We start from the raw sequence: 13,053 nt of genomic DNA on the forward strand, positions 1-13,053 counted from the left end.
TGAGATACCCTGTCTACTTTCATGTCCTCTACAAAGTTGAGAAGCCTCTATGTTCATCTTGTCATTGGTGAAAATGCTGAATAAAATAGGGTAAAGACACACCACTGGAGACTATAAAGCCATTAATAGACACTCTTGACAACAGACAATGCCATATTGCCCCATCATGTCATGAAGATACCAATTGCTAGCTATTTCAATTTGATTTTCAAGCAATCCATTGATCTATGTGCTTAGTAACCTCATAAAAAATAAATCAGATGAGTGTATCAAAGCTTGTCCTTACTTTACATTTGTTGGTTACTAATGACCTTAACATTCATTTCTGAATGCTCAAAAACTAGAGCATTTTTAACAATCTATTGTTAAATCTGCAGGTATGAGTCAAGTTGTCTATAATTTCCTGAATCCTTTCTGTTCCTCTCTTAAAAATAAAGATGAAATGTACCCATCTGTCTTCTTGTGGCACCTCTCCTATTTGCCATGACTTTTCAAAGGCTACCAAACAGTTTATAGCTGGAAATTCTATTTGCACCCTGGTACATAATTTATCTGGTCTCATTTTAAACACCTTGGAGTTAGCTTGCCAATCCCTCTTTTATCTTGGGCTGCAATTTCTACTTTTCATAGTTTATTCTCCATATTCAATTTAAAACCCAATCTAGAAAAGAGAGGAGAAAAAAATAGGAATTGAATGATGCTGTCTCATCTCTGATATACCTTCTGTCATCATCTCTAGGAAGTAGACTTATTTCCTTGTTCTTTTTGAAATCGTGGATTGACAAAACTATAATTGAGTGTGTGTGTATACATATGTGTATATATACACACAAGGGGTGTATATATATATGTGTGTGTGTATATATACCGTGTATGTATATATACCGTGTGTGTATATATGTGTGTATATATATGTGTATATGTATGTGTATATATATGCATGTGTAATATATGTGCATATATATGTGTGTGTGTATATATGTACAGGGTACAAAGTGATGTTATGACATACGTATACAACATGAAATGATTAAATCAAGCTAATTGATATATCCATCACTTTAATACTTACCTTTTTTGTGGCAAGAACATTTAAAATTTATTGTCTTAGCAACTTTGAAATATACATTATTATTAAATATAGTTACCATGCTATACACTATATCTAAAATAATTCATTCCTCCTGTCTAACTGAAACTTTGTACCCTTATGAGCTCCCTTAGCTTATGGTAATGAGCTCTCTTAGCTTTTCTTTGTTTGGGAAAGCTTTTATTTCTCCCTCATTTCTGCTGAGAAATCCACTGACATTGAGACTACCTTGCATGTGATATGGTTATCTTGTACTGCTCTCAGAATTTTTTATTTGTCTTTCATTTTTGATAGTTTTATTATTACGTGTCTTGGTTAACTCTTCCTTGAGTTCAAATTGATTGCAAACTCCTGCGCTTCCTATATCTAGATATTGGCATCTTTCCCCCCAAATTTGGAGAGTTTTCAGGCACTATTTCTTTAAATATGCTTTCTGACACTTTTTTTCTCTCTTCTTCTTGAATTCCTATTATATGCATGTTAGTTCTATTGATGGTGTTGCATGATTCCTGTACGCATTCTTTATTCTTTTTTCTCCTCTGGCTGAATAATTTAAAATGTTCTGTCTTTGAGATCACTGGTTATTTCTTTGTCTTGACCGAGTTTGATGATGAATTATTCTATGCAGTGTTTTCAGTCCAGTCATTGTATTCCTCATCTCTAGGATTTCTATTTTTTTTAAAGTACCTATTTCTTTATTTTTTTGTCAAACCTCTCATTTTGTTCATGGGTTGTTTTCTAAATTTCATTTAATTTTCTGTCAATATATTCGTGTAGTTCACTGAGCTTCTTTAAAAGGATTATTCTGAGTTCTTTGTCATTTTATAGATCTTCCTTTCTTTATGGTCCATCATTGGAGCTTTATTAGTTTCTTTTGGAGGTGTCATGATTTTCCGATTCTTCATAATCCTTGTGTCCTGGGTTGGTGCCTGCATATTTGAGGAGACAGTCACCTCTTACAGTCTACAGGTGTTCTTTGGCAGGGATAGACTTTCACTATTTAATCTACCCTGTGATTATGGATAGGTCAGCTGGTAATGGCCACAGTAGGTAGAGCTTGCTGTTGAGTTCTCTGGTTGGCTGGGCCACTGCTGTTGCTTTGAGGTTGTGTGAAGCTGCTGGCTGGGCTCTGCTGTGAAGTGAGACCACTGGCTGGGCTCTGCTATCAGGTGAAGCTGATGGCCAAGGAATGTGATGGCCCCTGATCAGGCCAGGTCACAGGGTATATCCCTGGCTAGGTGGTATCACTGTTTGGGTTCCACAGCTGGGCAGGGCTGCAGGCTGGGTTTTGATGTTAGCAAAGTTGCCATTTGGGACAAATGGGACCACAGGCTATATGCCATAGAAATGCACAGTTGAGGCTTGCTGCCCTGCTTGGGTGGTGCCTTAATGTGGGCTCTGGGGCCAGATCAAGCCACTTTTTGGCCTCCCATGTCGGACAGGTTTGGCACCTGTGCTTTGAAGAAATGCAATGTTGTGGGCATCTCCCTGAATAGGCAGGGCCTTGAAATAGGCTCTGAGGCTGGGCTTGGATGCTGGATGTCTAGAGACTAAAGCCAGGTTGAACTTCCCACCATGCTTCTGGGAGTGATCAGTCCAGGTTTGGACGTGGGCTGTGCTGTTGGCTGGTATCTCTGTCTGGGCACCACAGCTGGCAGGACTACAGAGCTACTGCCAAGATCTGCACACTGGTCACTGTGAGCTCTGTCTCCTTTTTTTGTTTCTAACTGACCCCATACAGTCTAACCATGCCATTACTTCCAGTGTCCCCTATAAGGCAAGACTGGTCTGAGTTTCCTGGGATGCACCTCAGAATGCTAGGGAAGCTGGATGTCTGTCTCTGTTGTTTTCCCATTTTAAAATCATGGGCCCCAGGCCCTCCCATGACTACAGCCACTACTACAAGACCTTCGAGGACCTGCGGGACAAGATTCTTGGTGCCGTCAATGAGAACTCCAGGATTGTCCTGCAGATCAACAATGCCTGTCTGGCTGCAGATGACTTCCAAACCAAGTATGAGAGGGAGCAGACTCTGCTCATGAGTGTGGAGGCTGACATAATGGCCTGCACAGGGTGCTCATTTAGCTGACCCTGGCCAGGACCGACCTGGAGATGCAGACCGAAGGCCTGAAGGAAGAGCTGGCCTACCTGAAGAGAACCATGAGGGGGAAATTAATGTCCCGAGGGGCCAGATGGGAGGCCAGGTCAGTGTGGAAGTGGATTAGGCTCCAGGCGCTGATGCCACCAAGATCCTGAGTGACATGCAGAGCCAACATGAGGTCAAGGCCGAGCAGAACCGGAAGGATGCTGAATGCTGGTTCACCAGCCAGACTGAGGAACCGAACCAGGAGGTTGTTGGCCACACAAAGCAGCTCCAGCTGTACAGGTCTGAGGTCACTGACCTGTGGCACACCCTCCAGGGTCTTGAGATTGAGCTGCAGTGGCAGCTCAGCATGAAAGCCACCTTGGAAGGCCACCAGCGCACTTTGGAGCTCAGCTGGTGCAGATCCAGGTGCCGATCAGCAGTATCGAAGCTCAGCTGGGCGATGTGCTAGCTGACAGTGAGAGGCAGAATCAGGAGTACCAGTGGCTCATGGACATCAAGTCGCGGCTGGAGCAGGAGATCACCACCTACCTCAGCCTGCTTGAGGGCCAAGAAGATCACTACAACAACCTGTCCACCTCCAAGATCCTCTAAGGCGGCAGGCTCCTGGCTTCTGCTTTCCTTTAAAGGGTGTCTCTGGGTAGGAGGATGAGAAGGAAGGGACACTTACCTCTGGCTGTTCCACGATCTGCCAGTAAAATTTTATGACCCAAGGAAAAACAAAATAGAATCATGGACCCGGGGGAATTCTGTGTGGCCCTGTGCCAACTTGGGGAAAAGGGAGGAGAGATGTGGTCAAAATAAGACCATTTCTCTTACCATTTTAATGTGGTTTTTATCCAGTTCTGTGGTCCACACTAGTGTCAGGCCCATTCCCAATTTAGGGGGTTTTTCACAAAAGTTCTTGTCTGTGGACAGTTGTTAGCTGGACATTTTGTTGAAGGGACATGAAGTCTGGGACCTCCCATTCAACATCTTGCTGTTGTCACTCTCCCCTCCTTGATCTTTTTGCCTAAAAAAGCATCTGTCTGATACAGTGGCTAATGGCTATAATCACAGCCCTTTGAGAGGTCAGGGTGAGGGGATAGGTTTAGGCCAGGAGGTTGAGGCTGCAGTGAGCCATGATCATGCCACTGCACTCCAGCCTGGGCAATACAGTGAGGCCCTATCTCTAGAAAAATAAATAAATAAAATAAAATAAAGCCTCATGGCTCCTTTTGGTCACCTTTACCTTTTTTTCCTCAAAAACAGGTCATCTTTACCTTCTTTTAAATCCTCAATTCATTTGGGTCTTACTTTATAGAACTTTTATAGTACATCTGCTACATTTCCCCATTCACCTTTGGTTACTCTCCCTTCTTATATTTTATAAACATGTCATTTGAAATTTGAGATTAATAGACAACCATTTGACTTTCCTGAGCTGTCTCCCATTTTATTTGAATTATTTGTTGGTTTTTAAAAATCTCTCTTCATTAACCATAATCTTATTTGAGACTCAATTTCATGAGTCAAAACTATTTTTTTCCTTGAATATTTTTAAAGTTTCCTCAAAGCCAGGGTATTTGCCTGACTCTATTCAGGGTTCCCTTTTCTGGCCATAAGAGCTTTGAATGCTCACAATTTTTCATACAACAGCATATTATTGATAATAGTCTCACAGGTGATATACTCTCACTGGTATACCACAATTTTTACAAAACTCAAATACATTTTTCCTGAAAATAAAACATTGTAATCATTTTTAGTTGCCACATATATTGGCTACATATTAGTTAGGCTTGCTCTCTACAATGTTTCTGGGGATACTGATAAACAAGCTATTGATTATGTGGCATTCCTTGCTACTTTTGCTAACACCAGTCTTTCTCTCTCACTTAAGAAAACATAGTTGTAAGAACATGAGAGCAATGATATCATCGAGATAACCTTGACTACACTCAAATGTATGTATTTTTAGAAGGCAGATCATGTGCAATTTTAGTGCTTTCACCATTAGTAATAAATTACTTGCAACACACCCCATGTGTCAAAACCAAGCTGAGAAATAATCCAGGTGCGTTCTCCTGAGATTCGTATCCCCCTCCGCATCATCAACTAGCTTTTTCACTCCATCAAAATTAAGTCCAGGCTTCGCTTGATTTTCATTATGAGGACAGTGAGTAATTTATCTGATGAGGATGGTCCAAGTAAACTGCCTTGACAAATAACCTGCCTTTGTACAATTCAGGCACCTTTCCATATCCACCATTTGGCTCAGTAGTCTGTAACATTATACAGTCATATTATTTCCAATATTGGTAGTATTTTAGTATTCTGTTTCTATGGGCCTTTTAAATTCATGGCAATGAAATTGCATGACATCTATAGCAGAGTAAGGACATAAAAGTTTTGTAACCATTTAATTTAAAGTAAGTTGATCTAAAATAAATTCAAGCTAAACACAAAATTGTCTGCAAAAGATATTTTTTTTAATTGACACAATGAATACTGAATTGAAAACTGTTAGCTCATTAGACAAAGCACTGAGTGATGAAAGCACCAAGGACAACCAGGCCTGAAAGAAAGGAAAAGAGATGGGATGAGAGGAGAGGAGAGAGGAGGGGAGGGGAGGAGACGAGAGAGGATGGGAGGGGAGGAATAAAGGAAAGGAATTAAAGGAAAAGAAAGAAAAAGAAAGGAAGGTGGGAGGGAAAGGAAAGGAAAGAAAATTATATGAGAAGGGGAATTGGAGGAGTTCTGAGAAGGCTATCCATTCATACAGATTATGCCTAAACTAGAATTATTTTTTCTTTTTAATTAAGAATGATTTAGAATGAACAATTTTTCCATTCTACAACTGCTTGTATTATAATTTCTAGAAAGTGATACCTTAAAGTCCATCTGTTTCTTACACAAAATGTTGTATTTTCTTATTATTTTAAATTTAAAAATTATTAAATTTTCTACTTCAGGACTGCTGACACAGCTTTAGAAATCTATTCTATACTTCCAAATCTTCCTTGTAATGAGAATATAATCTTTAGCAAGATGGCAGCCACAACTCCCCCCGCTGCATGCTTGTGGCATCAAGAAAGGGAAGCGGTAGGAGGCCCAGAACACTAGCGGGACTTCTACCCATGTCAGGGTAGAGGTAAGAGAATCCAAGAAGGGGGTAGGTGAGACTGTAGACAGGAGTAAGGGAGAGTCACCAGAACAGGACCTCTCCACCCTCTTTGGGCGACCAGGTGAGAGGTGCCCGGCCAGCGAGTCCAGATACCCCAATCAGCATTGGGATGTCCTGCAGAAAGCATATTACGAAGGTAAGACAGGAATGAGAGGCATCCTTGGAACCACCTAGTGGGAGCTGAACTGCATCGGCAGAGGGGGTATGGCAAGTCCAGCATCCAGTTGAGCAATTAGGGGAGATCATGAGAGCAGGGTTCAGCCGTGGCTAGGGGGTAGTCTCACCATGGATGGGGGGCAGTCTCACCATGGATAGGGGGCAGTCTCACCATGGATATGTGGCAGTCTCACCAATGGCAAAGGAGGGGCAGTTGACAGTAACCAGGGCTTGACTGTGAAGAGTGGACAAGTGGCTGAAGGTTGGTGAAGGGATGCGCAGCAAGCCGGGTTTGGCCACTCAGTGGGTGAGCAAAATGACCCTGTTGTGGAAATTGTCAGTGACTTCAGTGCTGAGTAATCAGTGAATAGGTCTCAAGAAGCAACATCTTGATGTGAAATGTCGGGCCACCTGGAGCAGTGAAAGACAGCAAGAACATTGGGGCTTGGAAAATGGCTCTAGGGATATAAAAGGTGTTGAATGGACTTGGCAGTATCAGGCTTGGAGCTGCTTAATTGCAGAGCAGTGACAGGCCAGAATGGAAGAGGAGGACCAGGAGAACTCAGAACTAAGCAGTAATGTCTGCAGACACTATGCACTGGAGGATGTTGTAGATGCAAAAGTGTGATCTTGGAGGTGGTCCAGTGAAGCCAGAATTTCAGGTCTTGTCCATCCCAGATGGCTGCCCAGCACAACTGAGGTTTCCAGGAGGTGCAGGCCATAGAAACTAAGGTGAGGGTGGCCTACTAGGCAAATGCCAGGTAGCAATTAGTCGAGGTGGGTGGGCCAGTCTCCATGGCTATCCTGGGTTTTAACGGTGAAGGTATCTTCCAGCAGGTAGAGAAGTCTATGTCTGGTCCAAGAGGGCCTGATGGGGCAGGGGCCCTTGTAATCCTGATATGAGGTGCATAGGCCATGCCTGGGCCCAAAATGTGTCTGTGAGGTGAAGGTAGAGAAGCTTTTGTGCACGAGGTAGCTCCTCATAGACCAGATAGACTCAAGTTGGGGTTAAGGGCTATGAGTGTTGCCTCTGTCCTGTGAAGACGGAAGGTGTATAAACCCACTGGAGCACACCTAAATGTCTCAATAGCTCTCTTCCTTCCTTTGTGGTAGGTACATCATCCACTTTCAGTTCAGCCCTGGTTGTAAGGAGGCTTATGCTGGAGTGTGCTGCTTGCCAGGCCATAAACAGTCAATGCGACAGAGCACAGGAGTAGCTTCTGTCATGCCTGCCTGATCTGGGCCCAGACTCCCACCTGACTGTGCTTCCTGGATAAACTTGACAGGATCGTTAAGTAATGAAATCAATCTTCCCATCTTTGGAGATAGCTGCCAGCTGTTGTATTCTTGGCCTGTGAATTGTAGACCCTTCCTGTTCAGTACGCACAGTACAGCCAGGTGGCACCTTTCCTGCTGGGCCTCCGCATCAGGTGTTTGAGTGGGCTTCGAATTTCTGCCTGTGTCAAAGGGCCTACAGTAGTACCCCCTTATCCAACGTTTTGTTTTCCATGTTTTCAGATACCCAATTTCAACCACAGTCCGAAAATTTTTAATGGGAAATCTACAAATAAACAATTCATAAATTTTAAGTTGATCTTGGAGGTGGTCCAATCAAGCTAGAGTTTCAGGTTTTGTCTGTTTCATATGGCTGCCAAGCGCAAGTAGGGTTCTGAGTGTTTCCAGGAGGTGTGGCTGTGAGTGGCCTGATGAAATCTTTTGCCATCCTGCTCCATCCCACCCAGGATGTAAGCCACCCCTTTGTCTGGAGGATCTACACCATGCACTCCCCGCCCATCAGTCACTTAGGAGGCGCCACGGTTATCAGATGGACCATCGTGGTATCACGGTGCTTGCATTCCAGTAATACTTATTTTACTTGACAGTGGTCCCAAAGCATAAGAATAGTGACTCAGGCAACTTGGATATGCCAAAGAGAAGCCGTCAACTGCTTCCTTTACATGAAAAGGTGAAAGTTCCTGACCTAATAAGGTAAAAAAAACCCTCATATGCTGAGGTTTCTAAGATTTAAGGTAAGAATGCATCGTCTATCCATAAGAATTTCCTTAGTCTGTTTTCTGTGGTCATAACAGAATGGACAGGAGTAAGGGAGAGTCACCAGAACAGGACACTGAGTAATTTATAAAGAAGAGAGGTTTACTTTGGCTCACAATTCTGGAGGCCTAGGAGTCAAAGATCTGCCCACTATATCTGACCAGCTTCCAGTGAGGCCTCTGCCATGTCACAGCATGGCAGAGAAGTGGAAAAGGAAGCGGAGTGTGCCAAAGGGAGCCAAGACAAGGAGGAACCTCACTTTGTAACAACCAACTCTGATGGTTACTAACCCACTCCTGCTAGAGAGAATGCTTGCTTTGGGATCTGGGATTCGTTCTTCCTCACCCTAGCTGTTTCTGGAGGTGGCAGCTGCTTTCTTAACTGTGGGCAGGAGGTGACTGGCAATGCCTGTGGTGCCACTGGGGGTAATCTGGCACACTCAGGATGATCACGCAGCAGCTCACAGGCCTCCAGGGCAGCCAGGTGCAGAGTGGCAACTCTGAGGTGAGGGAGCCCCGTGATTTGGATGTGCTGCGCATGGGCTGCTGCCAGCAGCACCCAGTAGGCATTGTAGGGGTGGTAAAGCCCTGGGGAAGCCGCACTGTCTCACTGGGAGCATGCAGAGGAACAGAGATAGCAGCAACATGCCTCTTGGTGATTTGGTGACTTTGCTAACAGCATTAGACCAGGGGTCTGTTGGAGAAGTCTCTTTCCCCGGTTGGCGGGCAACAGATAAGCTTTCTGTGGAGAAGCTGTACTTGAGCCTTCTTGGTCTGTGGGGTCATGATGCCAGGACCTTTGGGGACGGGGAGCTCCTCTCCCATAGCTGAGGCTAGAGACACACCAGTTGGTGGGTGGCTCTTCAAGCCCAGGGTGTCCCCCAGCTTACAGCATTCCTACCACCCTCCTCCTAGGAGCCCACCTTCCTGTGGGACCAGAGTGGTCTTAAAAGTAATTTTGGCAAATTTTGCCTGGTGTCTACCTCCAAAACAGAGGCATGAAGTGAAGGTAGAAGGCAGCAACAGATGTGAAAATAGAACAAAAACTGCCAGACACACTGTAGAGTGTTCCTCAGATCTCACCCAATCTCTCGATCACAGCCAGGCCCTGGCCACTCTCCCTTGATCCTCCTATAGAAATGGGTGTCATCACTCATTGACTTACTTAAATTTCATCCTCTTACAAGGAAAGCAGGAGTTGGCTGGTGTCATGGGCCGGATATAGTCAGAGGTCAGATGACCAACTGACTAGGAGGGCTTCTATTTGAGGACCATTCTCAGAGTTTGGGAGATCTTTCCCATTTCTTATACATGTATTCAGTCTGGGTCAATTACCAAGTGTTTCTTTCATAGAGCAGGTTTAATCTAGTAAGGGTAGGCTTTGTTCTAAGATTTATGAAAGTTGCATCTGTGCTGAGGTGGCCTTGTCTCCTGGAAATCACTGGGCCAGGTTGCATCCTGCTAAGTTGCATGTAATATCAGCCCTGTGAGATGCTTGAGTGGGTCTTATCACTATTATTAATCTTAAAGCCACAAGATGTCTCTTATAGTTATTAAAATATTCCCTTTCTAAAAAAACTAAATTTTATTTATGAACTCCTTTCCTATGTATTTAAGTTCCCCGATGTTTTTAACCTAGGAAAAGAGTCTAACCAAATGAATCTACTGAGGCTTCCCTTTCAAAATCCTCAAATATCCTTTGGGGTTCTAAAACAGACTTTCAAAGGGCAGTAAGTAATTTTAAAAGCTTTTTCTTTATCAACAGAAATCAAAAGATAATATGGCAGAAGACAAACTGCTTGGCTTGTGATTCTTTGGCCACTTGTATATCTTCTGACAAAGCAGAAGAAAGAAGGAATGAAGGAAGGAACGGGAGGGAAGACCAGGAAGGAAGAAAGAAGAGAGAAAATAAGAGCAAATAGCAAAATATTAAAAGACTGATTTAAAGTTATTTTTAAATATCCATATTATCTGTCAGCAGATGTGTTTCAATGCAACAGTTACCATTTTTAAAGAAATAGTCTATTTGTCATAATCCTCTTTGTATACTTACTTTTACTAATACCTATATTTCTAAAGAAAAGCAAACATTTTTCTTACATGCAATATGAACACAACTCTATAGTATTACAATGTATAATGGTATGAAGAGACAGAGCCCTCCCTCCCCCATGAGTCAGATTTAACCTTAGTGAACAAAAAATCCTTTGTGATCCCACACTCTACATTAGGCAACGTCAGAAAACGTCCACAGAAAATGCCATAATGCACTTCGAACATGAATAAACATCAAGGCTTAGCTGGTTTTGCTAATGTTTCCTCGTTACTCAAAAAACTGTATTTTTAAATACAGAGTTCATTTGCTACTTTCATATGAACTTATTTTTAAGAACTAAAACAGTACCCTAAAAAGTATTAATAATTTAGTAAGCAACACTCTAAAAATTATTTCTGTAGACCTTTTCCACACAAGAAGAAAAATCAACGTTATTTGTCTTTTCAGTTCAGAGGTCTCATGCTATTTTTAAAACACACTTAAAAGCATTCCATTTGTGATTTTCACACACAATGTGAAAGTCTGTCCAAAAGTCATCCAAACCTAGGGTCAATTATACCCTTAGATGCTAATTTTGTAGCTCATATGCACCTGAGCTGCACAACCTTAGCAATAATGCTCTGGTCTGGAACTTTCACTTTTAAAAGTCACCTGAGATTCCACACTTGACCTCGAACAAAGCAGCAATTTTTCTGAGTCATCCCTGTGACTTCGTGTCCAGAGCTCACCTACACTTTGAGACCTGGGAAACAGGGTCTCAAATTGGATATAAGTCTCTTTTGCCAAATCATCTTCCCAAAAAGGTTCTGACTTACATTGCAGTTTGCAAACTTTGTACAACAAGAAACAAATCAATAGTAAGACAACAACACAGGCAGTACTGGTCACCACGAGAAGGAGAGACCATTGAGAATCATCTCCTTCTACCGTTTCGGTAGAAAAGGTGATGCATTGGTCTTTCTGGGGAGGCACTCCTTTTGGACAGACACAGGCCATGTATTGCCCACCAGGTTCCAAGCCATCTATGGTTACTTGGTTCTTGCTGGAGTCTGCATTCAACAGCAGCAGGTCCTTCCCACCATACTTGGAATACAACACAGTCACTGCAGAGTTATGTGTGGTGTTGATCATATTCCACGTCAATGTCACACTCTCTTTAGTCTCGCTGACCACCCTGAGGTTTTCTATTGTGGCATTTGTCTCCGTAAGCATTGTTTGATCCAACAATGCCAGCTCTTCTTTCTTACTTGTGCTGGCTGGAGGAAGCTTATTTCCACTCTTTGCTGCCTTTAAATTTCTTTTCCCATCTGGGTGGAGCTGGAATGATTGCTTGTTGGCCATGGTGGTGGCTGAGATGCTTGTGCTCAGAGTTGTGATTGAAGAAACAGTGGAGGAGAAGAAAGGAGATAAAGAGAAGGAAGCAGAGGGAGGAGACAAAGTAGAAGCAGAAAAGGAAGATGTAGGGGAGAAGGAAGAGGACCAAGGATATGATGATGTGCTAGATGTAGATCTTCCAGATCCCGACTGGGCATCCCACTCAGGATGATCTCCAGGTCTTTCAGAAGTGTCTGGTGGTATCGGAGTTGTGGTAATGCCAAGCACTGTCACAGTAACCACAGCTTCTGACATCCCAGCCAGATTTTTGGCCTTACACTTGTAATCCCCAGCGTCTTTGGAAGAAATGCCTGTCAAGCTCATTATGGACCATCTGACTCCTTCCTCTGGAGATTCTTGTATTACTGTAAGAAAACAAATGTATACTCTGTGAGAAACAAAAGGAAAATTCAAGCAACCATGCCAACTGAGGAGGAAACAACTATCTGCTCTACATGCATCTCTCACAGAAACCGAGAGGGAAATGGCACCCTGCAAGTCTCTGACAGTGGGCAATGGTTGTGCAAACTGCTTACATCAAGGTCTAGGAGCTGCCAGGTGTTGTGAGGTCTGTATAGGGAACAGTATTTTTAAAAAATAAAAGGCTGGGAATCAGGAGACTTGGGTTTTAGAAACTTTTGCCCACTAAATAGCATGTGGTTGTGAATAAGTCAATTCCTGTCTTTAGGCCTCTGTTTCTGCATTTATAAGAGGATGAGATAAAGTAATCTCAAAGGTCCCTTTCAGTTTTAAGTCACTGCGATTCTATAGAATGTTTATCATATGACCTTACATAAGTATTGCTTATGATATGTTTTCACGGTAATAAAATGCATATATCCTTCTAGCCAGAGGTACAGCAGATCATTTTCTGGCATGGCAGAGTCATCATTTATATTTGGAATGATTTATTTTATATTTAACTTAGATAAACTAGCAAATCATGGATTCTTCTGTTTACAGAATAACATATAATTTTTTTAAAAATCAGAATTTTGCTATCCTAAACTCTCATATCTGGGTATATTTTCATTCTGTCTTGATTTCAGAAGCTTT

General features: G+C 42.7%; 1 protein-coding gene and 1 pseudogene across 1 annotated transcript in view; one reads left to right on the plus strand and one right to left on the minus strand.

Moving 5' to 3' along the window:
* Positions 1–967: 967 nt before the first annotated feature.
* LOC110743312 lies at positions 968–5,810 on the plus strand (annotated as a pseudogene).
* Positions 5,811–5,866: 56 nt separating this feature from the next.
* The window catches only part of LRIT3 (leucine rich repeat, Ig-like and transmembrane domains 3), a 35,615-nt gene continuing 28,428 nt past the window's right edge, over positions 5,867–13,053 (minus strand). Inside the window, exon 4 of the mRNA XM_003899088.5 lies at positions 5,867–12,362. Coding sequence (XP_003899137.2) covers positions 11,230–12,362 — 1,133 coding nt within the window. The 3' untranslated portion in view covers positions 5,867–11,229. The remainder of the gene's footprint in view (positions 12,363–13,053) is intronic.

Source organism: Papio anubis, chromosome 3, assembly GCF_008728515.1.
Source record: "Papio anubis isolate 15944 chromosome 3, Panubis1.0, whole genome shotgun sequence".
Classification (NCBI taxonomy): domain Eukaryota; kingdom Metazoa; phylum Chordata; class Mammalia; order Primates; family Cercopithecidae; genus Papio; species Papio anubis.